The following is a 27,340-nucleotide window of genomic DNA, read 5'->3' on the forward strand; positions in this document are numbered from 1 at the left end:
CTTATGGTGTGTTTGGATGAGGCAATTTAAACTTATGGTGTGTTTGAATGAGGCAATTTAAGATAATAATTCATTTATTTGAAAAATTTTAATTTCTTTGAAGTAAAATGACTTGTTTGGATGAGAGAATTAAGAGAAAAATGAAATTGAGGAATTTTAAGATGGTATTTCAAATAACTAAAATAGTAAAATTTGAAATTCAGTCAAAAAAGAAGGAATTTGAAATTCCATAATTTGTGGAATTCCTCATTGTTCAAGATGAAAAAAGGTCGAGGTCGACTTGGCCAACAATAATCAACCAGGATTGACTCGGTCGAAATTCAGTTCAGGCTGAATTCAAAAAAATTTCGGTTATGACCGACTCAACCGAGTTTAGCCAAATACTTGGTTATGGCTAACTCGATCGAACTCGATCGAGGTTACTCAATCGAAACTTTGTTGGGACCAACTCTACCGAATTCAACTTGGTCAAGATTTTGGTCGGGGTTGACTTAACCTAATTTGGTAGGAGCGGGCTCGACCGAAATTCGACCAACACTGACTCAATTGAGTTGATCCGACCGAAATTCAGCTAAATTAGGGCGAGTCGACCTTGTCTGAAATTGGGTCACATTCGACCAAGTGGACCTCGAATAAAATTCGACAAAATTCACCCAAACAGAAATTTGGCAAAATTTAGTTGAGTCAACCTTAGCCAAAATTTGGTCAGGTCTACCCTCACCGAAATTCAACCCAATAAACCTAGCCAAAATTCAACCAAGTTGACTATCCGAATTCCACCGAGTCATCCCAGCTAAAATTGGTAGATTGTGGCAAAGTTGGCTTGATCGAAATTCGACCAAATTTGGCCAAATAAACCTTGGCCAAATTCGACCAAATAGACCCCAACCCAAATTTGGTTAAATTGACTTAGTTTGCACCGATCAAAATTTGGCCAAATTCAGTCTAATTGATTCGATCAATATTTGACTGAATTTAAATATTGTAAGTTAACTATAATAGCTTTTAAATTTAATTTGAAAATTTTATATATTAAAATAAATATTGTTAAGATGAAATTTTATTTCATAAAAAAAATTCAATTATTTTATTTAAACAAAAAATTGAAATGTAAAGTATTTTAATTACTCTATCCAAATTATTTAGAAATTCAATAACAAAATTTTAAATACTATACATTTCAATTTCTTAAAATTATTAAAATACTTGTCCTAATACCAATTTAGGATTCAATTCCTTAACGTGGGTTTGGATAAATGCATGTTAGTTATGTACGTTATGTACCTCAGCTAACCTCGTAAGATGAAATTGAGGTTGATCCTTAAATTGGTGATGGGACAATCTGTTTGGTTATTTTTTAGGTGATTACTTAGTTGTTTAGTTAAAAGAGATAATAATTCTCATAAAACATTGTCTTTTTCTTCTTGTTTCTTAGAATTCTTTTATTCTCTTCGTGTGACCTCTTAAATTCTTATCAATTTTTGGAATCCAAAACTTTCTATTAAGTTTTATTTCAAATATCATCTTTTCATTACATGATTTTTCTCATATTCTTAAAGATATAACATTAAACAATTACTTATTAAATCGACATTTAATCTAATGATCCAAATTAATATTAGACCTAATACCACAGAGTCCCTAACCTTAGCATCGTAATTTGGAAATAAAGTTTTAAATTAGGTAACTTCTTGATTCACAAGGCGCACTATCTATGAAAGGGGACAATTATTAATTGCTTGTACATTTACAAATAGATCCTAACACCACGTGTGATAGGAACATCTAAAAACATATATATTAAATGCTCAAACTCGAAATATATAGACTTTTGTCTAAAACAATTATTAATATTAATATTAATATTAACTATCTATCTAATCTTTATATTGAAGGAGACTTTTTTTAACACTTCTAAATACAGTCTTTAATATAAGTAAATTTATTTTTCTTATTTTCTTCTATTTATTGCCTTCTAAATCAGTGGAAACATGATTCTCTCCCATTTCTTACATTTTACTTTTTAAAATCTTTAAAATCTTTAAATTCTTTATTATTTATATTTCATTATTCTTCTCTAAGTCATAACTTCACATATCTTGAATTTTCTTAATATATCAAATTTACACAAAACAAAAGAAAAGGAATAAATAAATAATGAAAAATGTATTAAATTTAAAATTCATATACAAATCAATATAAAATAATAAAAGGTATTACAACAACTCAATTTTAACTCAATAAAAAAAATAATAAACATACGTAATTAACGATTGTATTTTCAGCATAATACTTAATGCATATTATTGTATAATATTTTATACAATAATTTGTTCTCAACATAACGTATATAGAGAAACGAGTAATAGTTTCTTAGAAAAATTGAATATTAAAATGACACAAAAAAGAGAAAAAGAAAAACGAAGCAGACCCACACACTTGATAAAGGCGCCAACAATCCCCATTTCCCAATCCCAGAGCTATGGCTACCTTATTCTTCATTCAATTATCCGAATCGCTAATAATTCGCTTTACATTTTCAATACTAATCGGCGGGTTTTTCATCTGATCATGTAAAGTAGTTAATTTTGCGTCATTATGATCTATTTGCTGGTTTGTCGTTTCGTTTGCCTTCGTTTGCCTCACGCTGACAGAAATTTCGATTGCTCTGTGCACAACGTTTTCATGTTTTCTCAGGCTTTAAGATTTCTCCAGGGGTTCGACAATATTATTATAATTCTTAATAATAAGAACGTTATTGTTATTATTTTGAGCTAAATAGCAAATTGAGTTTTTGTTTACAATTATAATTTTGACTAACAGGGTGGATAATTTCTTTTGCATTCTTTTACTTTTTCAATAGAAAATTTGATTGTCTGAATCGTAGATTGTGAGTGAAACCTCTGATCAGATAAAACTAGTATTGTGTATGGTGCAGTCCGAAGTTTATTTTATGGTGTTTGATTTTTAATGATTTTACTTTGGCTTAATCTTGTTAATGATATAATTTTGTGTTCGAATTTGCAGAACATTTGAATTAAATTTGAAAATTGAGTTTGACTGGAGAGAGGGACAGAGAAATGGCTAACAATGCATCAGCCTGTGCTGAGAGGGCAACTAGTGACATGCTGATTGGGCCAGACTGGGCAATTAACATAGAGTTGTGTGATATCATTAATATGGAGCCTAGGTATCTCTCTTGTTTTATTTTATTTCTTTAACCCATTATTCTACTCTATTATATATGCTTTATGCGGATTTTTTTTTTTTTGAAATGAAGAAATGGACACGAAACTAGTTGTTGACTGGCCTTGAACTTTGTTAACAATGCTTGTAATTATATTTTATTGATCTAGAACTACATTAAAGTAAATCTTTTAGTGATTGTTTAAAAAAAAACATTTTCCACTCTGCTTTTACTGGTTATACTATGGTTTGGAGAATTCCATGGGAGTAGGACGGCGTGAAAGATATTTTTCTTTTGTTTGCTACAAATTCTTTTGTGTTGTTTAGAGAATTGAATTAGTCAAGCACTATGGTGCATGTTATTGGACAATAACACCTTTATTCTGCATCTGTATCTGGTGCACTGACCTCAATATCTGTTTTTTCTTAATTTTTATTTCTTATCCTTTTGAAAGGGTTGAACTGTTTCTTAATGAAATGCTAAACACCCCTTTTCTTTCGCATTTAGGGACCATCATGTTTTAGAGATTGCATCAAAATTAATTTTAGGAGTCCATCTTGGACGGTGCTAATGTAACTGATATATTTACCTATTAAGAATTTTATTGCTGGAGAATTGTATGTTGGTGAGTATAAAGGTTCTTATAAAACACTAGAGAATGGTTGCATCCTATGATTCTAAATTTGCAGTATAATGAGGTTTAGTTACACTTTTGGTATGCTTTGTTTCCTTTGTATTTGATGTGGTCCATTTCATTATCAGTTGCAGCACTGTTGGCCAATATTTTCTGAATTGATACAATTAAATCCCCTAGTCAATCTGCTGTTGACGAGGAACACTTTTCTGAAAATATAGTGTCAATATCCGCGGAAGGACTTAGTATGAATAATAGAACCACACCAACTGTAGACGAGGGATAAAATTGCATCTGTTAAACTCTGGGAAAGAGAAGCTGAAACAATGTATTTCTATACGCATGCTTTATTTATATTGACAAAAGGAATCAATGCAATGAATAGAGAACATTTGATATGCTTAAATAATAAAGATATGATCCTGGAATAAATAAAGTCGTTTCTCATAATACATATAAAATCTAGATATTCTTGTTTATATTGGTTTAGTTTCTTATTCTTATAATTATAATACTCCCCTTCAATCTAGAGCATACAAGTTGTATGTGCTTAACATCTTAAAATATAGTCGATTGTTGGTCTCCTTAGAGACTTGTTGAATAAGTCAACTATTAGAGTTGACAAATCTATTTGTGATGTCCTCACACTCCAGTTTTTTCCTTACGAAAGGACTATTTACTTCAATATGTTTGGTCTTCTCATGAAAGACAAGAATAGATTTTATGTGTAATGTTGTTAGGTTATTGCATACAACATGTATTTGGGATTTTTAAATTTGAGCTCTTTGAGGAGTTGTTTTAGCCATATCAGCTTATGAGTGACTAATGTCTTTGCCTTATTTTCTACTTTTGCAATTGATATTTCCATAGCATTTTTGTCTCTTATCTTTCCCTTTTCTTAAAGTACCTCCAACAAGAGCACAATACTAATGAATTGTCTATCGCTCGGTGTGCGTGCTTAGTCAGTGTCAGGATAACCAACAATTTGAGTATTTCTCTTATCTTCGTAAATTAGGCATTTTTTAGGAGTACTTTAGGATTACGATTGCATTCTAATGATCTTGACAAAAGAGTTTAAAAATTGACTTATGACACAAACTACAAAGGCAATATTGGGACAAGTAACAATGAGGTAATTTAGTTTACCAACTATTTGTATCTGTTTGGATAAAAGTATGATTCTCCTTGGTCAGGTACAAGTTTGATAGTCAGAGTCATTGTTTGTTACATATTTAGCATTTATCATCATTGCTTGTAGAATATTGAGAGCATATTTTCCTTGATACACGTTGGATTTTATCATTTTTATACCAATGAAATATCACAAGTGTCCACGTTCTTGTTTTCTAGATATTTTGAGAAAAATAGTTTTAGTTGTACAATACCTTCCTTATCACTACTTATAATAACAATGTCATCTACATACACAATACAATAGACATTGTTGGGTCTTTTAAGGGGGAATACTCCGGTGAAGATTCGGTACCAACGAGCCATGAAGCAACCCATATAAAGGCTTTAATCCAAAACCTTAAAACAATTTGCGGGTATTCTTTTTTATATGTTGCTAAACTTTCTTATTTCTATTGAACGTAGGAGTTAGACCCAGACTTGGATTTTTACTCAATGTAGATTGTCCCTTCCACATTATTAAACTTCTCCTCAAGTGGAAATATTTTTAACCACGAGTACCTCAATGTTGACCATTATTTATATATGTTTTGTCATAGCGGGACACAATTGCGTGAAGACTCTGTTTGGAAGCCTTTCAATAAACATGACTTCTTCACTACTCACTCTATACTGTTCTCATCTAAATCAATCACCAAGGTGAACCATCGACTTTGAAATCATTGTCAGGTCCTTCAGGAGGAGATATAAGATATTGGGGAGATTTAAGACCAATGAGTCTTGAGAAAAGTCATATAAAAGATTACGACATAACTTCCAACCCAAAACCTCAAGACTATGAATTTGAGTCTTTTATTCTTATATATTGCTTAATTTTCTCAGTTCTACTCAGTGTAGGACTAAGACTCATACTTTAATTCTTAACATACACATCCCCGAGAGAATGATGATAAAACAAAGAATGATCAACATCACTTTGTATTAATTCAAATTGTTGGATGATAGTTTGAAAATGACCAAACCATGCACAAAGTGATTGCTTGAGAACATACAGGGACCTGCATAGACGTCATATAATATGAGATGACTCACCTCAAGAAACAAATTAAGAATGTTGCTCCATCTAAGGTTCTTCATCAAGATCACCATGTAGAAATACATTTATGATGTTAAGCTGAAACAAAGTCCAGTTGTGAATAACTACCGGAAGTGGAATCAATTCCAACTATCACTACTTTGAAGGGTACACATCTTGTCAAGCATTAGTTGTCGTCACTCTAGGTGAGATAAAACTTCACCTAGAGGCTTAGGAATAGGAATAGAAGATAACAAGAACAAACAAGTATATAAAGTTTGGTGGAAAACCGATGATAAATAAGGCTTGTATAGTCAGGAGACGGGTTACAAGTAGTACATATTCCTCTTTGAATAATAACAAACCAATTATTTTCAAGGGACACTAGACCGTGTATGAAAGATGATGTCAGGAAAGGATCAAACATGATCCATCGATGGATCCTGTACTAGAATTTCATTAGGTTGTGAGCGAATTTGATATATCTAAAGAGGCAATGGAGAAGCGTATCAAGTTATGAAAAAGATGTCATGTGGTAATGAAGGATGTTTGACAATTGTGGAAAAGTGACTATATATGTCGTCGTTAGAATGTATAGTTGTGTAATATGGAATAAACTTAAAGAAAGGGATGGTAAGAAACATGAAATACCTATGATGATCGAAAGAGAAACATTGATACCATTTTTGAAAGCGATGATATCCCACAAAGACAATCAAATGGTTGAGGAGAAATATCTTAACCATTTGTGAGGTTATTTACAAAACATATGATACTAAAAACATGTAAAGGAAATGATAAAGTGGGGTACCCGATCATTAAGAACAAATAATGACATTCAGTTAATGAGATAACATGCTTTGCTTGTGTAGTCAACATCTTGCTATAGAAGGTTAAATTTCCTTCACAGTAGGCTTGTTGACATTCAGTTAATGAGATAACATGCTTTGTGTAAAATAAGATGAAAAGGTTTGGGATTAATCTCCCTTGTGTAAACCCTACACAAAGGATAGTTTATTTATATTGATAATGGGCCAAACCTAAAAATACATAATGGGCTGAGCCCAACTACTAAACAAAATATTATATCATCTAACACTCCCCATCAAGCTGGTGCATACAAATCGTATGTACCAAGCTTGTTACAAAGATAATCAATTCTAGGTCCTCGAAGAGACTTAGTGAAAATATCTGCTAATTGATCACTTGAGTTGACAAACTCGGTCTTGATGTCCCCGGATAGGATTTTTTCTCAAATGAAGTGACAATCAATTTCAATGTGTTTGGTCCTCTCATGAAAGACAGGATTAGACCTAATGTGAAGAGCAGCCTGATTGTCACATTTGAGTGTCATTTGAGTGACATCTCCAAATTGCAATTCTTGAAGCAATTGCTTAAGCCAAACAAGTTCACACGTGGCTAAAGCCATAGCTCTATATTCCGCTTCTGCACTAGATCTTGCCACAACACTTTGTTTCTTGCTCTTCCAAGAGATCAAATTACCACCAATCGAGACACAATATCCGGAAGTAGATCTTCTGTCGGAAGGAGATCCTGCCCAGTCAGCATCTGAATAACATACAACTTTTGTATCAGAGTTGGAATCATATAGTAAACCTTTTCCAGGAGAGCTTTTGATATACTTTAATATGCGAATGACTGCATTCCAATGTTCTTCACATGGGAAATTAAGGAATTGACTCACCACACTAACAGCATAGGAAATATCAGGACGAGTAACAGTAAGATAATTCAACTTTCCAACTAATCGTCTATACTGTTCAGGATCTGAGAAAGGCTCCCCCTATTTAGGTAGAAGTTTAATATTAGGATCCATGGGTGTTTCTAATCCAGAATATCCAATGCATATTTCCTCTGAGATATGACAATACCACTATTGGATTGTGCTATTTCAATACCCAAGAAATACCTGAGTTTTCCAAGATCTTTGGTCTGAAAATGACGACAAAGATGTTGCTTTAAGAGGGAGATGCCAAAGTTGTCGCTTCCGGTGAGAACAATGTCATCAACATATACTATTAAGTAGATACATCCAGCACTGGAGTGACGATAAAAAACTGAATGATCCACTTCACTGCGAGACATGCCAAATTGTTGAACAACACTACTGAATTTTCCAAACCAGGCCCGAGGAGACTGCTTTAGGCCATATAAAGATTTATGAATTAGGCCAACAAAGTCAGGCCAACAAATGATGTACCTGTGTGTGCAACAGAGGCAGATGTAGTGGAACTAGAACTCTGACATTCCTCATACCATTTGAGAAAGTCGTTGAAAATGGCAGGGTGCCCTGCGGTATCAGATGAAGCAAGATCCACAGTCGCTGATCGGGGAGGAGGATCAGAGTGAACCACTGCAGTAGATCGAGGAGGACGTCCATGAAGAGCACAACACTTGTCAATCTTGTGGCTTAATTTGCCACAATAGTCACACTTCGGTCGTCCCTTTCCCGGATTGCGAGAACGATTGCGATCATCCCACTGAGAGACCAAGACTGAGGAATCATCAGCACAAGTAGATGTATCAATGATTTGTTTTCTTGGCACACGTAAAAGGGCAGAACTAGTAGCAGTGAAGTTGGGCACAACAGGAGACCCCAGAATCTGGTCGCGAACATGAGAATATTCATCAGAAAGACCATGTAATGCCAACAACATAAAGAACTTTGACCGTTGCTCAAGTTTTTCGGCTGGAGTGGAGGCCAGAGGCAATAACTCATTAAACTCATGGAGAAGGGCATGAATTTTGCCCAAATGTTTAGCCATGGGACCAGGACTCCGCGGAGCAACAACCGTGAGAAAATCCTGACAAACACCATATAGACGCTGAGTGTCATTGGTGTATAACAACTTGGCCTGTACCCAAACGTCTGAACATGTTTCATATAAATGAAACATTTGTTTCAGCGAAGAGTTAATAGTGGACTTAATGACGATGCATAACTGAGCATCAATTTTCGTCCAGCGGGAAAGTTCATCTGCAACAACTGTAGTTACACTTTGGGTGAGATGATCTTCATATCCTTGACTTTTGAGCCAAAGTTTGATATCGGATGCCCATGTCGCGTAATTTGTGCCATCCAACTTGTCAATGGATAAATGCACATTGACGTAGTTGGTATAAACAGAGGGTTCAGACAGCAGAGTGCTTGAAGACGACACACCCGAATTGGCAGCGGAAGAAGCCATAGAGAGAGAAACCTTAAAAATTCAAGGTGCTCCGATTGAAACAACAACCACAGATTCAGAAAGAGCTCAAGAAGGCGACTCAGGCGAAGTTGATCGGTGCAGAAAACGACCGGCGACGCGCCGTCACCCGTGGTGGAGGGTGGGCGGCTGCCGGAGCTTGCGGTGGCGCGTGGAGGCGCGTGAGAGCTCCGATGGCGGCGATCTCTGCGGCGTTGGAGTCGCCTGGCCGAGACGAACAAAACCGTCTGGTCGTCGGTCAAAACTGCAGCTCCGGCGACGGCGGCAGAAGCGGCGGCAATGAGCGGCTGGACAGTGGCTGCAGTAAACTAACCTAAGCTCTAGATACCATGTAAAATAAGATGAAAAGGTTTGGGAGTAATCTCCCTTGTGTAAACCCTACACAAAGGATAGTTTATTTATATTGATAATGGGCCAAACCTAGAAATACATAATGGGCTGAGCCCAACTACTAAACAAAATATTATATCATCTAATACTTTGCTTGTGTAGTCAACATCTTGATAGAAGGTTAAATTTCATTCACAGTAGGCTTGTGTGTGTGTGTGTTGAAATCATTCGTCTATAAGTACTTCTTTCAAAGATAGAACTAAAATCGACTTGAATTAGTTTCAAGTTGCCTTTGATATTATAGAGTATATGATAGATCATCTAGCGTAAGGATGAAGATAAGATTGACATTTTCTATTTTTTATATATTATAATCTCATTGTAAACAAAACACATGTTAGAATGTTCATAATAACATAATTATATTTGTAATCATCAAAAACTTGTCCACAAAGAGATAGTCTAGTGCTTGTAAACTTGCATTAGACCAAGTCTTAACAAGGAGAGCAGGGAGGAGGCGACCTTGACAAAGGTTGGCTGTCAGTAGGCAACGGCAAGATAGTGAATGTGAACCTGGGAGAAAAGTTCACAAAAAAGAGAGAAATTCTCTGGAGATAGTGGGTTTACCTGGCCAACACTGTTTTGGAAAAGGCTTTGATGTCATGTTAAATTCTAGGAAAGAGAGAAACATTAAGCTGAAACTGTATTTCTGAAACAACATGGTGCTTTAGTTATATTGAGAAAAAGAAAAAGATACAAGAAATGGAGGAGATTTGATATCTTCTAATAACATATATATGATACAGGAGTAAATATAAATGTTCCTATATATATATATATATATATATATATATATATAAAATCTAGAATTAGTTCCTTATTTCTATAATTATAACATATTCGAAATCTATTGGTTAGTCAACCTTCATCGGAATAGGAGGACTCCAAGCGGAATAAGATTATTTTGAGTTTATTTCACTTTTTAGATTTTGGTCTCAAGTATAAAATTGCTTCAACCCTTATTTCGATTTTTTCTTGCGGGGATTCCTTAGCATTTTCCTCATCTTTGTTGGTGAACTGATTGAATTTGCAGGCAAGCAAAGGATGCAATAAAGATACTTAAGAAGCGAATGAGCAGTAAAAATCCCAAAATACAACTTCTGGCTCTTTTTGTCAGTATTTTTCAAAATAGAACTTTCCATTTTTGTCAGTACTTTCTTTAACTACAAAATTATTAAGCATTTCATTCAATTTGATATTATGAATTAAGTTATATTCTATTTTACTAAAATTTTGCAAATGGTGTAAATTATGTAAAAGTCCTCAGACATGTCATTCTGTCTGCATGAAAGATACTATAATTAAATTGCTTCCAAATGGTGATAACATAAAAAACTATGATTACCTGACATGGATATTTTTGTATTCAAATATTTTATGTAGGCTCTGGAAACCCTTAGTAAAAATTGTGGTGACAGTGTATTTCAGATCATTGAGCGGGATATCTTACATGACCTGGTTAAAATAGTGAAGAAGAAGGTATTTTTGGACTTTTGATACCGAGTATTTCGTTTACTGTTATTTTTAAGAGAAAATTTTAGGGTCATGGCCACATGCTAGAGTCACAGTAATACCTAGGTTCAATGAGTGCTTGCAGGGGTTACTTACCTATAATGTACACACAACAGGCTTCAATGAGTTTTTGAACACTGATCAACTTAGTTTACAGCTTGACTTGGATGTGCCAAGTGCCAACTATTTTTTGCATATTTCTTTCATAATTTTCTATAATTTCTGCAACGGTTATGTTTGAAAGGGAAAATTCTCTCACCAAGTGTTTCATTCTTTTAATTCTATTGTACAGCCTGACTTAAGTGTGAGGGAAAAGATATTGACTTTGATTGATACATGGCAAGAAGCTTTTGGTGGACCGAATGGAAGGTATCCCCAATACCATGCAGCATATAATGAATTAAAGGTGATTGCTCTTGTAAATTTCGACATTTCAAGTGTTATTCTACTTTTTCCAAGTGACATTACTATTATAAACTGATACATATTGACATTTTTAATTTTCTATTGGTACACACTCCTATTGTGATGAATGATGATGTTTTATTTAGACTGTTAATTTTTTACACCTGTCTGGAACATGCTTTTGAGACTTGTCGATCATTCAACAACTTTTTCTGTATCTCTCCATCACATGTCTCAGTTGATTTTCCGAATGTCATCAGTGTTTCCTCATGCTCTGCCAAGAATATTTTTACTAAGTTGTTGCATTGTAGAAATTTCTTCAGAAAACATTGATATTTTATTTCTGCTATGTACTTCTTAAATAACTGGCAGTCTGCTGGTGTTCAATTTCCCCCACGAGAAGAGAATAGTGTTCCTTTCTTCACGCCTCCCCAAAGCCAGTCAGTTGCTCATATTGCTGCTGCAGAATATGATGCTGCTGCTATTCAGGCTTCTATGCAGTCTGATGCATCTGGCCTTAGGTACTTTTTTTAACTGCATCATTTTTTACTGTTGTAACCTTTTTTTTTTCGTGGCTTATAATTTCAGTCATTGCACATCGTGTATGAGATTACGAAGTTTGTTTTTCCATCCTTATAAACCCAATTTCATGTAAAAGGTTTTAGCATATCGAGAAAATGGCTCATAATATAGTATCTTAGAATTAGAAAATTAAATACTCTACCATATTTTTAGAGGTTCACTTTGAATTGTTCCCATATTTTCTTATATTTCATGATATATTTTAATATTTAATTTGGATTAGCAATCTAGTATAACTGTACTATAAATTGAGGTTAGTTCTTTGTATTTTGTATCACATCATAATATATCATTACCAGAATATTTTTCATTGTCATTTTATCTTCTTTCGGTCCTTTCCGCTGTTTTTACTTTTTGTACCCGTAAGTTCTGGATTATGGTCATGGTTTTAAAGTTAATAAGAAAAAACGAAATTTCTCATAACTCTGAACAAACCTACTTTTCGATTACTGTTGCCTGATAATGAAATTTTCACAATTATGAAATTCTTCCATTGGCAACTTCTGCCCATATCTCGCAAGGGACCATAGGAGGAAATTATTTTATTTTATTTTGTAAAAATGTAAACTAGCATCTACTGCATGGATATTCTCTTTCTTAAGTTGTATTGGTGTTTATCCCCTGAACTTTCTTGTTATCAGTTTGCCAGAGATTCAGAATGCTCAAGGACTAGCCGATGTATTGAGTGAAATGATTAATGCCTTGGATCCTAAAAGTTCTGAGGTGGTGTAACTTTTTATGTTGTTGTCCTTTATCTACTATCCGACTACTACATTATCTCTATTCAGCTATGATTATTTATGAACAATATATTTTTAAATTTTGTTGTTATTTAAAGTTGTTTGGCAAAACTAACTAAAAGGTGACTAGTAACTGATAACTAGCTGGATTAAAAGTGTTTTGTAAAATTACTGATAAACTAATTGGTAAATGTAAAATGATATGTAGAATGATATGATTACATAAGTTATATAAGTGATGTTTCTGTTTTCTAAAGAAAAGGTATTGTGTAATTGTAATTTAATTTTTTTATATAATTAATTCTTAATAAACTTTTTAGTACTTCTATTCATTTTTTAAATAGTTTGTGCTGATATATATATATATATATATATATATATATATATATATATATATATATATTTTGTTATTTAGACAAGTCATCATATTTAAATGACTTGTCGAAATCTAGTGAATATTTATGAAATTTAATTTTTATTTATTTTCAAAAATTTGATTTTTTTATTTCTCGATTTAGCTTATTGGCTAGAAAAAAAGTCATCAATATTAATTTCTTTCTTAAAATTCTGGACAAAATATGCAGGTTGTGAAGGAGGAGGTGATTGTTGACCTTGTTGACCAATGCCGTTCTTACCAAAAGCGTGTCCTGCATCTTGTGAATGAGACTATGTAAGAATATTGTTTAAGATGACCAATTCCATTTTTGTCACTATAATTAACAACATATAACAAGAATGACTGTAATGTTTGATTCTTTTCAGGGATGAGCAACTTTTATGTCAGGGGTTGGCACTGAATGACAGTCTTCAGCGAGTGCTTAGGCAACATGACAATATTGTAAAAGCAACTCCTGTTACAGTCACAAGAGTATTAGAAACACCAGTTCTGCCACCTGTAAATGTAAAGAATGAAGAGGAAGAGGAGTCAGACGATGATTTTGCCCAACTGGCCCATAGGTTAAATTGCAGTATTATATTGAACTCGTTACAAAAGTTATTTTCTCGTAGTGGATTATGTCTGTTATATGAGAGCATGTTCGTTACATGTCTAAAACATGATTTATTTTAGAGTTAAGTATGTTTTTAGTTCCTAAACTTTAACGTTAAATTGAAATTCGTTTTTGTTCGAAATTTTTATACATTTTGATTCTAAATTTTAAAAATGAATGGATATAATTTTTTTTTATCTCAAGTACTTTAGACTTTTTTGACATGTTAAACGTATTTTCCATATGACATTGAATTGAGAGAGAACATGTCACATGTGGTAAACAATTCAAATGTTAGTATCAGACATGTTTGACACAAAAAATTTTAACATAATTAAGTTATCCATTCATTTTAAAAGATTAGAGATCAAAATGAATCAAAATTTTGGATAAACATTCTAATTCCATGTCAAAGTTCAAAGACTAAAAAGGTAGTTAACCTTTTATTGTATAATTGATGTACTGGTTGATAGATATTTCCTCCTTCATTTTCTTTTCTTTTTTCTCAATTTAGAAAGTATTTACGAGTTTATATTACCTTGAGTGCAGGTCATCACGTGGTACCAATGCACAGAGACGGAAACAAGTCAATAACAATGTACAACCGGTGAGACTAAACCCAATTCTTCCCCCACCACCGCCACCAATGAAACCAGTGTACTCTGATATTGGTATGGTTGATTTTCTCAGTGGTGATGTGTACACAATAGAAGGATCCCATGAACTTTCTGAACCAACTTCACATGTCGAGCCCTCTCATTCTAGTTCCAATAATCCTGCCTCAGCCACTACAACACTGTCTTCCTTTCCGCCTTGTTCCTCATCACCAATTTTAAGCAAGCAGCCTGTGTCTGAAGAAACATCTGTCATCAACAAATCCTCGGAAATCCTTACTCCAACTCCTCGGGAAACAGAATCTTCTGGCTTCCGTCCACAACCACATTCAATGTTTTATCCCAGACATCAGTTTTCTGAGCAACAAGGTATGTCTCTTTCGAGTTTTGGGTCCAGTTCCTCAAATGACAACTTGTTGGAAAAAACCCAGAATCTATCTCTGTATTCGTCTACTCCAACCAAACAAGATAAGCCAGAAGATGTCCTTTTTAAAGATCTACTGGACTTTGCAAAATCCAAAACCCCTTCTAAACCCAGTAGTAGGCGATTTTGAGAGTTTTTGTTTGTATTTGTGTTGGTGCAACTTATGAATGCTATGAATCAGGTTTTCTTCTGATCACTCCAATGTCCCATTTTAGCGGTCTTCAGTTATTTTTGAATATGATTTTCCCGTTCATGTATCCTATGTAATTAGTACATTGATATGCATATATTGCAGATAATCTTGAATATCGGTCATATTTTCGATTTATTCAATTTTTCTTTTGGTACGCAATGGTAAACTTGTCTGGAATGGCTAAGCACCGTAGTTGATCATGGTCTATAAATAATTGAGTGACGGGGTCGACTAAGTTACATGATTCTGAAGTTAGGGTATTCCAGAGATGTTAATGATGTTTTAAACTCCTTAATATAACGGTAGCAATTTTAAAATCTTCATGACCTGTGACTTGAAAGGTCAATCAAGTCCAATATAAGAATTTTCGTAAGTACAACTTAATTCAAGATAGACTAATTACAAAGAAAGTTTTACTAAATGGTTAAAAACTATATTTTAGCCATAATATCAAAGTTTTTGTGCCCTACAATAGACTCGAAATTGTTATTGTATAAGCTACGTTTGTTTAAAATTTTCTCAATATCCACAAACACTACGAAATTGACGGTATGAATGGACTGCAATTTAAAACCTTAAATAAAACAATTGGCCACTTTCAAGTTGAGTAGACTTTCAATTTGATTAATTATTATATTATCATTTTATTTAATTTATTGAAGTTTATAAGGGTTTTTTTTTTTTTTTACAAGTGAACCTATCCACCAATACAAAAAAAGTTGATATTTGTAGCGGTTAAAATTATAAATTTTGGCAGTTAAAAATCATCACAAATGAAATTTCTGACAGTTTAAAAAATTGTCAAAATAACGCATGTCAAAAACAGTTTGTGACAAAAAAAAAAATTACTGTTGGTATTGCTGTCAGAAAAGAAAAAAATTATCAACGATTAAAAACCGCTATAAAATTTACTTTCATTTTATAATATTTTATCATATTTTGACGGTTAAAAACTGTCACAAAATGTATCATATTTTGACGGTTAAAAACCGCTTTAGAAGATATCATGTTTTGACGGTTAAAAATCGTTATAAAATGTATTATATTTTGATGGTTAAAACGCCACAAAATGTATCATTTTTTTTATGGTTAAAAACCGCCACAAAATATATTATATTTTCATAATTAAAAACTGCCAAATTTATATGAAATACTTTTTAAATTTTTAAAATTCCAAAAACTTTTATGTCAAGAAGTTCCCCGATGAAAAACACTTGTCCAAAAATGTACAAAATTTTTTATATTGAATGGATGGAATGCAATGTACAAAACTTTTATATTGAATAGAAGGAATGTAGGACGATGGAACAATTCAACTGTGTAAGTTTCAAATGAGGAACTAACTATTAATCACAATCTTGTATATGTCTTCCAAATCTTATGGACCAAAGAGATTTTCTTTTCAAGCTCCTCACAAACTTTTTCTAATGTTTTATTTCAATTTGAAAAGTTGTGAGACTGTCCCTACAATTATAAACAAAATGGCCTTTCATAAATAAGATAAATATTGAAATTGAATTGCAAATAATTTGTTAAATTGATAATCTAAAATGAGAACTCTCTATAAGACCAACAATTAAGAATGTTCTTAGTAAAAGGTAAAATGATTGTTGTCTTAGCACATGAACAAAACTATAATCATCAATCGAAAAGAAAGCTAAGGAAAAGTATATTGGGAAGCTTCTAACCATTGAGAGGAAGATTTAAGGATTTCATATCCTTAATCTTGTTTTGATAATCTAGTTCAGAACGTTCTGACGAAGTTAGCTCGTCTAGAAAAAAGATTGAGTTATTTAAATAAGGAACAAATAAAAATTCAATAGAACTGAACTTTAAGCACATCAGAAGAAGTAGGAAACACTGTAATATAATATTCATGGATTAATCATATAACATTTCATTCATTCATTCATTACAATTTACATTTTTAGTCTTTTACTTTCTCTAATTCTCTCTTTTGTGAAAGGCCTGCACCATGTATTCTAACATAGAAAATTACAATTTGCTTACAATAGTACTGTGAGATAGAGTTATCAACTTCTAAATTGTGTTTTCTACCTCCTCCATTGGTTGCATGTTGTCCAATATGTTCATAGGTAATCTGAAATGATTGTGAATATTTGAGAAATCAACACAATGAGTTAGCATAATCTTTTCACCAACCAAGATTTAAAAGCATGTAAACTCACATTGAGAAATATTGGTCTATATTTCAGATGATTCCAAAGTGCAGCAAAACTAGTCTGTGATAGCAGCAGCAAAAACTCAATGCAGATTAAAGATGAAATTGAAATATAATTGCAGGATCAGTGAGCAGTGGCAGCAGAGAAACAGATTACAATAGTGACAACACAACTCTTGATAGCAGCAAAATTATATGGCATCTATATGTATGCAGAACCCAAATCTAGAACATGAATGTGAATTGAAAAGATGGCAGTAGAGAAAGTAGAGATTGCAACAGCAAAATGAGTGAAAACAGAACCATATTTTACTATGCACGTGACAACAATGCAAATCAGACTGTGACAACATAGGTAAAATGCTATGCAGAATCAAGATGGCAATGAAATATGAGTGCATGGGCATATTTGAGTGTATGCAGAGATGCAGATGCAAATGTAGATACTCCAACAATGGCAGGACCTAATTCAATATGTAACTAATGCAGCAGAACTTTATGCGTGAATGAATGTAAGTTAGGATGTAATAGGTGCAAAATGATAAATGAAATTTGAAAAAGGCAACATAATTTACTGCAACAATGTATATGCTAAAATCAGACTTGAGTTTTGAACATGAATGCAATATGCGTGTGTCTGAATGGCAGCAGTGTGCGGTGGTATATTGAATTAAATCCAGAAGCAATGGTATATTGACCAGAAGTAGTGTGCATTAACTATTGAAACCCTAACCCCTTAGGGTTTCTTGTTTTCCCCCTTTCTATAGTTGATTACTGATTCAATCAGTAATCTAGGGTTTCTTTGTAATCCTTTTTCCCCTTTTTCTATAAAACCCGTTTGGGTTTTCCCCTTACTGTAATATACACAACAACAATAATAGAAAACAGTTTCTTACCTTTCTCTTGCTTCTCTCACGAGCTCTAGTTCTGCATCACGCTGCAGATATGTTCTTCCCCCTCGTTACCCATCTTCTTCTCTTCCAATCTCTCTCTTTTCACGCTCTCTGCCATGGCTGTCATCTCTTCTCTCACAGATATGATAAAGAGAGTGGTTGTGGTACTCCTTTATGGTACCAGAGCAAGTTTCTAACCTGTTGTGCTTCCGTTTTTCAATTTCTTTCTGCCGAGAACGTGATTCTTGGCATCTTTTTTGAAGAATCATGGATGAGAAATCTGAAACAAAACCAGAATACACCAGCCAAAAGGCCAAGAACTTTGATCTTGATTAATCCCTCATACCCACCAGTCCCTTCTACCTGCACCCTGGAGAAAATCTAGGTTTGGTTCTAGTTTCTAATATTTTAAATGATAATAACTATGTTTCTTAGAGCAGGAACATGCAACGTGTCTTGCTCTCCAAGAATAAGCCGAAGTTTGTTAATGGCCGCATTAAAACACCTCTATCCACTGATCCAAACTATGAAGCCAGGGAAAGATGTAATGTGATGATTCTTTCATGGATTATGAGAACTCTCGCACCAGATATTGCAGAGAGTGTAATGTACATAGATTCTGCTAAAGAACTATGGGAGGAATTAAGGGAAAGATTTTCTCAAGAGGACTACTTTCAAATCTATGATCTATTACAAGAAGTTCACTCTATCAGATAGGGAGATAGAAGCATAAGTCAATTTTTTACAGAATTAAAGAAGTTATGGGAAGAACTGGAGTTCTTGAGACCAATACCCAACTGCACCTGTGGGAAGCCCTGTGAATGTGATTTGTCCAGAGTTTTCTTGAAACAGAGGGAGACTGAACATGCCATTTGTTTTCTAAAAGGATTAAATGACAGCTACAGCAGTGTCAGAACTCAGATATTGCTCATGGAACCTCTACCTAGCATAAACAAAGTTTTCTCTCTTGTTTTCTTCTCTGTTGAGCAAGAAAGAAAGGGCAATGGTTTTGGAAATCTGGCTAATGAAAACAAAGTTCTCATGAATGCAACTGACAAAAGATATAGAAGCCAAGAACAAGCTTCTTGGAGAGGTCAAGAAAGAGGCAATGGGTCTCGAACACAAGGAAGAGGCAGAGGCAAAAATCCTAACCAAGGAAAGCAATGCACCTACTGCCACAAAATGAACCACACTACAAAGGAGTGTTATTCAAAACATGGATATCCTCCATGGTATAAGCAAAGGACAAAACAAGATAAAGGGTCCTACAGTAATAAAAATTCTAATGCTCAACAGATGTGCAACCTCAATGTCAATCTTGAATCTCAAAAGCCCTCTGATCATACTCCAGAGGAAGGTGCTGCCAATACAACCTTGAGCATTGAACATATTCAAAGGCTGCTGAAGATTTTAGATGACAAAGATGAGCCAAAGCACTCCGTCAGCCACATCCAGAGCTTCAGCAACAATGCCTCAACCCACAAGAATCAGCAAGGTAAAACTTGGATCCTTGATACAAGGGCCACAAACCATGTGACCCATGACTTAAGTCAATTTTCTAGTTTTTACAGAATTAAGCTTGTTACTGTCAAATTACCTAACAATTCTACTGTTATTGCTGAATTTGCTGGAACTAAGAATTTTTCAGAATCTTTGATCATTTTTAATTTGTTATACATTCCTGAATTTTCTTGCAATATAATATTTGTTCCAACTCTCATAAAGGACTCAAATTGTAAACTAATTTTCTCTTGTGAGCAATGTCAGATATAGGACAATCATTCATACAAGATGATTGGGCATGCTAGCATGATAAAGGGGCTGTACTACCTTGATGAAAACACCTCTACTTCACAAGATCATGTTTTTGTTAATACTACCATGAATTACTCTAAGAAAGACATAAATGTCTTGCATTACAGACTTGGACACCCATGTAATAATGTTCTAAGACAAATTTGTAGAACTTTTCCTTATGTTCATGATTATTGTAACAACATATGTGACATATGCCATTATTCGAAGCAACATAGATTGCCTTTTCCTCACAGTACTACTACTTCTGATAATTGTTTTGATTTGTGTTGATATATGGGATCCTATCTCGATTCCTTCCATACATGGGCATAAATACTTACTGTTGTAGATGACTTATCTAGACATACTTGGATTTTTCTCATGCATTCTAAGGGAGAAACCAGAAACCTTCTGTTAAATTTTGTTATCTACATTAAAAATCAGTTTAAGAAGGATATTAAGACCATCAGATCTGACAATGGTCTTGAGTTTGAGTATGATGATCTTTATAATAAATATGGTATTATTCACTAAAAGAGTTGTGTTCCTACTCCACAGCAGAACTCTGTTGTTGAAAGAAAGCATCAACATATTTTAAATGTTACTAGAAGCTTGCTTTTTCAGTCTAATATACCTAAATGCTATTGGTCTTATGCTGTTAACCATGTTGTTCATATAATAAACAGAATACCCTCTGTTGTTTTGAAAAATAAATCCCCCTATGAAATGCTTTATTCAAAATCTCCTAGTTATCTTGATTTGAAAACCTTTGGATGTTTAAGTTTTGCTTCTACCCCTGATATAAATAGAAATAAACTTGATCCTAGGGCAAGAAAATGTGTTTTTATTTGTTTTAAAAGTGGAATAAAGGGATACATCCTGCTTGACTTAAAATCTAGAGATATTTTTATAAGTAGAAATGCCTTGTTCTATGAAACCATTTTTCCCTACAGCTCTACGGAAACCACTATTGCTGAAAGAAATAATCACATGAATCATGATTTTAGTTTCTTAAATGACTCCCATATCAATATCAGGGGGGACCATATTACTCTTAATAATCCTACAGGAGAAATTCAGGATAATGATAGCACTACTGATGATGAAGAAGACAAGACAACTGAGAATACGACATATGAACAGAGTGACACAAAAGACAACATTCAGGATTTGAGAAGATCCAAAAGAGATAGAAAGCCTCCTCACTATCTAAAGGACTATCAGGTTAATGGTTCCTTCGCTATCAATAACTCCTGTCAGCTTAAACATAATAATCAAATTAAGGCAAACTATAAAACTGCTTATCTTATTGATTATGTTGTTTCTTATGATGGTTTATCAAAGGAGCATCTTTACTACACTCTCACCATCACTGCCAACCACGAACCACAGTCCTATACTGAAGCTAGCAAAACTAAAGAATGGAGGGATGCTATGAACAGGGAAATACAAGCTCTAGAAAACAACAAAACCTGGTATCTCACCAATCTCCCAAATGGAAAGAAGCCCATAGGTTGCAAATGGGTTTTCAAGACCAAGTATATTGTTGATGGAAGTATAGAGAGACATAAGGCTAGATTGGTTGTGAAGGGATATTCCCAACAAGAGGGAATAAACTACTTTGACACTTTCTCTCCTGTGGCTAAACTCACAACTGTAAGAATCATTATAGCTATAGCAGCTGCTAAGGACTAGTGCATATATCAACTTGATGTTGATAACGTCTTTTTACATGGAGATTTAAATGATGAAGTCTATAATGACACCTCTACCAGGGCTGAAACTTCTCAAACAAGGACAAGTTTGTCGTCTAACTAAGTCTCTATATGGCCTAAAACAGGCCAGTCGTCAGTGGTTTGCTAAACTCTCCTATTTTCTCTTAAAACTTGGTTTTGCTCAATCTAATTCTGACTACTCTCTTTTTATACATAAAACTGCTAGTACTTTCACTGCTTTACTTGTGTATGTAGATGATATTATTCTAGCAGGGAATTCTATGGAGATTATCAATAAGACCAAAAGTATTCTGCATCAGACCTTCAGAATCAAGGACCTAGGGAAACTAAAATACTATTTGGGTTTTGAAATTTCAAGGACCAAGAAAGGGATCCATATGTGCCAAAGAAAGTACGCCTTGGACATACTAAATGAAACTGGAATGACTAACAGCAAACCTTGCCAAACCCCTCTCATGAGTGACACAAAGCCTCTCTTTGACACCAACAATACCTCATACAATGCTGATTCCTACAGGCGATTGATAGGGAAACTCCTCTACCTCACGAACTCTAGACCTGACATCAACTACTCTGTACATCTTCTCAGCCAATTTGTGCAAGCACCCACTGCTTATCACCACCAAGCTGCCCAGCATATCCTAAGATACATCAAGGTTTACCTTGGTCGAGGACTGTTTTTCCCTAGAGACACTAATCTACAAATTAAAGGCTTTAGTGATTCTGATTGGACCACATGCCCTGAGACGAGACGCAGTATCACTGGTTACTGTGTCTTCCTAGGAGAGTCCCTCATCTCATGGAAATCCAAGAAATAGATCACTGTTTCCAGATCATCTTCTGAAGCCAAGTACAGGGCTCTCACAACTACCTCTTGTGAGATTTAGTGGATTAACTATATTCTTCATGACCTCTGCATTCAACTTGATCCACCTCCGGTTCTCTACTGTGATAATCAGGCCGCCAGACATATTGCTCAGAATCCCTCATTCCACGAACGAACGAAACACATTGACATTGACTGTCATATGATTCGCGAGCGCCTACAGAACAATCTCTTCCGTCTTCTCCCTATCAGCTCCAATGACCAGCTTGCCGACATTTTTACGAAAGTGCTTCACCATCCAGCTTAAGGGGAGGATATTGAAACCCTAACCCCTTAGGATTTCTCGTTTTCCCCCTTTCTATAATTGATTACTGATTCAATCAGTAATCTAGGGTTTCTTTGTAACCCCTTTTCCCCTTTTTCTATAAAACCCGTTTGGGTTTTTCCCTTACTGTAATATACACAACAACAATAATAGAACCCAGTTTCTTACCTTTCTCTTGCTTCTCTCACGAGCTCTGGCTCTGCATCACGCTGCAGATCTGTTCTTCCCCCTCGTTACCTATCTTCTTCTCTTCTAATCTCTCTCTTTTCACACTCTTTGCCATGGCTGTCATCTCTTCTCTCATAGATATGATAAAGAGAGTGGTTGTGGTACTCCTTTATTAACCATGTGGCAGCATAAATCAGAACGTGAATGCAGAATCAGAATGGTGCCAGCAATAGATGTAGCTAGTCCCCAATGTAATAAGTGCAATACTAAATGAAAATATTCATGAACTCAATTGGCATCTGATCTATGACAACAGAGAATTCATATGGCAATAGCAGACCTAAGTCAGAATTTGTGTTGGATGCTGTTCCAGACCTATAAAAATGGACTTGGCACATGAACAAGATGGACTGCTGGCAAACAAAGCAAATTTATTCTAAAAAGGGGAATTCTTAAGTAACAAACTAAATGCAATAAAAACTCTATTAAAATTAACCTTTTTAACACATTTTTATGAAAACTGATTTTTCCTAAACACTCAACAAAAGCTAACAGAAAGGAAGGAGTAAGCCCACCATGTAACGTGGAACCTTCTCATTGATCTCCTGAACAACTTTGGCCTACAAATCTGCTTATGGATGTTGACTATCATCAATACAAGAGAATGAGTACATTCAAATTTTATTTGGTATTTATTTAATGAATAAATCTCTCTACCACTAAATATCCAGCCGGAAGTCTTGTCATTTACTTGAAAGATGAATCGGATTACCCAATGTACTGTAAAAATTTATTTAATTATAAACTATTATAACAATATCCCCAGAGAGCATTGCATGGATGAAATCAACTATAGTTAAATACAAGGTGTGTTTCTTCTCCTCTGTTCTACCAGCTTTCCCGTTTTCCACAACAGAAATATATTTTCATTGATTACCTCAGAAGTGCCAAAGATCCAACTTACTAGTCCAATACACTACCCAACCCAAGGACAGTGATGATCAAACCTTTCCACACAATTATTACAGATCGAGCAGTGTGAGCAACAAGGAGGTGTGTAGAGCATGCAAGTATCACAATACTTGATCTTAATTGGGATGCCATTGACCTCAACCTCCTTAAAGCGAGACAAACTATGTTCTTTATTGATATACATGTGGGAAAACAAACTTCTCTCTCAATCTTCATCTTCACATTCTTGTAAACATTTACAGTTTGCCTACACAGAGAAGAAACAACACCTATTAGTAAAATTATTTGTCACCTTAATTATTGTATATGATTAGGAATTTAAATACAATGATTTGTAATGGCATGATGACAGACATGTTATAATTACCTGAAATGTATGCTTGACCAAATAAAACTTGTTAAAGTTGCATATTATCACCTTCTTTCCGACTTTGGCAAGAATGGGCAAGACCTTCAGCTTCCTTTTTTTCTAGGGTCTAAGTCTTCTTTTCCTTTTGATTGTACCTCAAGATCTGTGTCGGTTTCTCCTAACAGACATTTAAACAGACATTTAAAGGACATAGAAAATTTACACAATTTTTATTTCTAGTTGAGTTGTATGGAAATATCCAATTAAATTTTAAAACATATTCTAAATTAACATGATTTATATATGTTGCTACTAAAGCACTGGGATATAGTTGTATTTAACTATTCAAATGGAATCTAGAGAAAGAAAAGATCGCATAGAAACATGTTAACATATAAAATTGATTTCTAGAAGCTTATAATATAGTATTAAAATATATTTAATCTTAAAATATATTTATGTTTAGGCCAAATTTAATCTGACTGCCTTAGATCACTTTACTTGGTTGAACACGATTAATTGATGATGAATAATATATATATATATATATATATATATATATATATATATATATATATATATATATATATATATATATAAATTGTGGCTTTAGAGTGTTATTATGAGAGAAAAGTAATGGCAAGAAGAAGAATGAATCTAGATCAATGTTTTGCTAAGTTAATCACTATTTGTTGTACGTATATTAATCACTTTAAATCTTATTTCTTACAAGGAAAATTAACCTACTATAAATGCCTACCAACACCTACTATAAATACCTACTAGCTGAGCCTTGTGATGGTGGTGCAGTTCCAGCAGGCCTTTTTCTTACTTCTCCCACTATTTCTGGGACAAACACTTGAGACTAAGATGAAGAATCACGTGCCTTCCTTTTGGTCTCTTTATTAATAGCATCATTCTTTTCCATTTGGAAATATACAATGTCGTTAGGGACTAGTTTGTAATTGAAACTCAAAATATCTCTTAAGACTTCGATAAAGTATTCAGTAGCCATAGTCCCATAACTTCATCATCAAAATTTATACTCATTTCTAAAAATTGATCTAGGAGCCCTTGAAACTCATTTAAGTGATATGTAATGGAAGAACTCTCTTTGTATTTCAAACTCATCAAGCAATTCAACAAATACAATTTATTATTGCCCTACTTAAAAACAAACAAAGTCTTAATCTTCTTCCATAAAGTTCTAGCATGTGTCTCATTAACAATGTGATTTGTCTTCTACATATATTCGAATAAAATTCCACACTTGTTGGTGCTAAATTTCTATTCTTCATTAGTTATAGAATCCAAATTTTGCATAGTAAAGAGGGGAAGATTCAATTTCTTCACAAACAAAAAGTCTTTGTGCCATGTGAAGCAACCATCTTTGTATTTGTCTCCATTATTCAAACAAGTAAATATAACTCCAAACTGAAGAGTTCTGATGCCACTTAGATGGGGAAACAACAACACAAGAAAAAAAACCCAAAGTATGTAGATGAAATAATTGTCCCAAACTAGCAAGATAAGCAACAATAATATAGAAAATGACAACAATAATCACAAACAAGACAACAATAGTTTTAATGTGGAAAAACCCTCTCAATATAAGAAGTAAAACTCACTAACACAAGTCAATTAATTAAACTCTATTAAGATCAAATATAACTATAAGAGACTCAGATGAAAAACACAAAACATGTCTACAACTAATCAATACATAAAAAATTTAATGTTCTCAAATTCAAAGAATAAAGAAAGAGAAACTTAAAATAGAACAACAATGTGAAACTAATAACTTCATCTATAAACTTCCATGTTTATAGTCTATAGTAGCCCTCAACCACTTATTCCTCTTCCATTCCCATCAAAAGCTATCCCAAGTAAAACAATGAGAGAGGTCATTAAGGAGATCTTGGATACCTTTAGAAAGTGGAGCTGAACTTACCTCATCTGGATGCAATTAAGAAGATTCCAAGATATGCCAAGTTTCTCAAGGAGTTATGCACACATAAGAGAAAACTTAAGGGCAATGAAAGGATCAACATTGGCAGAAATGTATCTGCATTGATAGGTAAATCTATCTGTCAACACCCAATTTCGTCCGGGTGAATAAATTTATTTAAAAAAAAGTAAAAAATATTTTTTAGTTAATGGTAAATAAAAAAAGGTGAAATACAATTTTCTTCAAAGATTTTCAAACCTTACTTTTTTAGCAAAGAAAAACAGAAAAAAAATGAAAAATGAAAAAAAGAAAAAAAAAAGGAAAAAAGAAGAAGAAGAAAGAACCCAATTTGTTTTTAATTATCACACTCCTTCTCATGAGCTTAAAAACCCAACATATTTTCGTCCTCACTCTTTGTTCCTAATAGAGAAATTAGTGACGTGATTCTAATAATTAGAAGCAATATCTCTACTAATATTAGTAGAATTAATAATACTGATGATGATTGATATTGTGCTCTAATTTGCTGTGATTTGATTCCCGTGACTTGCTACTATCATGACCAGTTCCTTCTTTATATTGTTTGTTACAATTAAGGTTGGGTTACATTGATATTGCAATGTGTGGATATAAATACAGTTTGTCATATGAGAAGTGATCGAATTTTTTTTTACGCTTCTCTAGTTCTTTCCCATCACCACTCACATTGACCAGTTCCTTCTTTTTATCTTTCTTTTGTAAAAAAAAAAACATATTGAAGGGGTAGAAAAGAAAAAGAAAAAGAGAGGAGAATTCACAGAGAAAAAGAGGAATTGAAGAGTTTGGAAGGTACGTCACTCCTATTTTTTGTTTCTTTTTATATGTGAATTTTCAATTCTTATTATATTTTGTTCTAATATTGTACGTGTTTCTCTTTTTTACACATAACTTTGACATTTTTTATTAGGTACATTATTCTCTACTATTTACAAATATTTTACTCTAACAGTCATAAAAAAATATTTTTCCTTAATTCTTTAAGTGTATGTCCGACCGCTCTCG

General features: G+C 33.7%; 1 protein-coding gene and 1 long non-coding RNA gene across 3 annotated transcripts; one reads left to right on the forward strand and one right to left on the reverse strand.

Annotated features, from left to right (window-relative positions):
* Nucleotides 1-2,410: 2,410 nt before the first annotated feature.
* On the forward strand, nucleotides 2,411-15,225 carry LOC114193586 (TOM1-like protein 3). Of its 2 annotated transcripts, XM_028083449.2 has the most exons (10): nucleotides 2,411-2,573; nucleotides 3,028-3,190; nucleotides 10,678-10,756; nucleotides 11,028-11,123; nucleotides 11,449-11,562; nucleotides 11,934-12,082; nucleotides 12,785-12,866; nucleotides 13,468-13,553; nucleotides 13,646-13,840; nucleotides 14,422-15,225. In XM_028083449.2, exons 2-10 carry the CDS (start codon nucleotides 3,081-3,083, stop codon nucleotides 15,038-15,040), a joined length of 1,530 nt encoding a protein of 509 aa, XP_027939250.1. In that variant the 5' UTR covers nucleotides 2,411-2,573; nucleotides 3,028-3,080; the 3' UTR covers nucleotides 15,041-15,225. The 2 variants fall into 2 exon arrangements, with proteins under 2 accessions (XP_027939250.1, XP_027939251.1); XM_028083450.2 differs by lacking the exon at nucleotides 10,678-10,756 and having other exon boundaries at nucleotides 2,412-2,573; nucleotides 11,063-11,123.
* Nucleotides 15,226-16,959: 1,734 nt separating this feature from the next.
* Nucleotides 16,960-23,024, reverse strand: LOC114194060 (uncharacterized). The gene is made up of 3 exons (XR_014984043.1): nucleotides 18,182-23,024; nucleotides 17,293-17,346; nucleotides 16,960-17,204 (listed from the first exon to the last, which is right to left on the reverse strand). It is a non-coding gene; the product is annotated as an uncharacterized LOC114194060 (long non-coding RNA).
* Between the last annotated feature and the right edge of the window lie 4,316 nt (nucleotides 23,025-27,340).

The sequence above is a fragment of the Vigna unguiculata genome, chromosome 8, assembly GCF_037176805.1.
Source record: "Vigna unguiculata cultivar grain cowpea cultivar isolate G323 ecotype 2 chromosome 8, ASM3717680v1, whole genome shotgun sequence".
Lineage (NCBI taxonomy): Eukaryota > Viridiplantae > Streptophyta > Magnoliopsida > Fabales > Fabaceae > Vigna > Vigna unguiculata.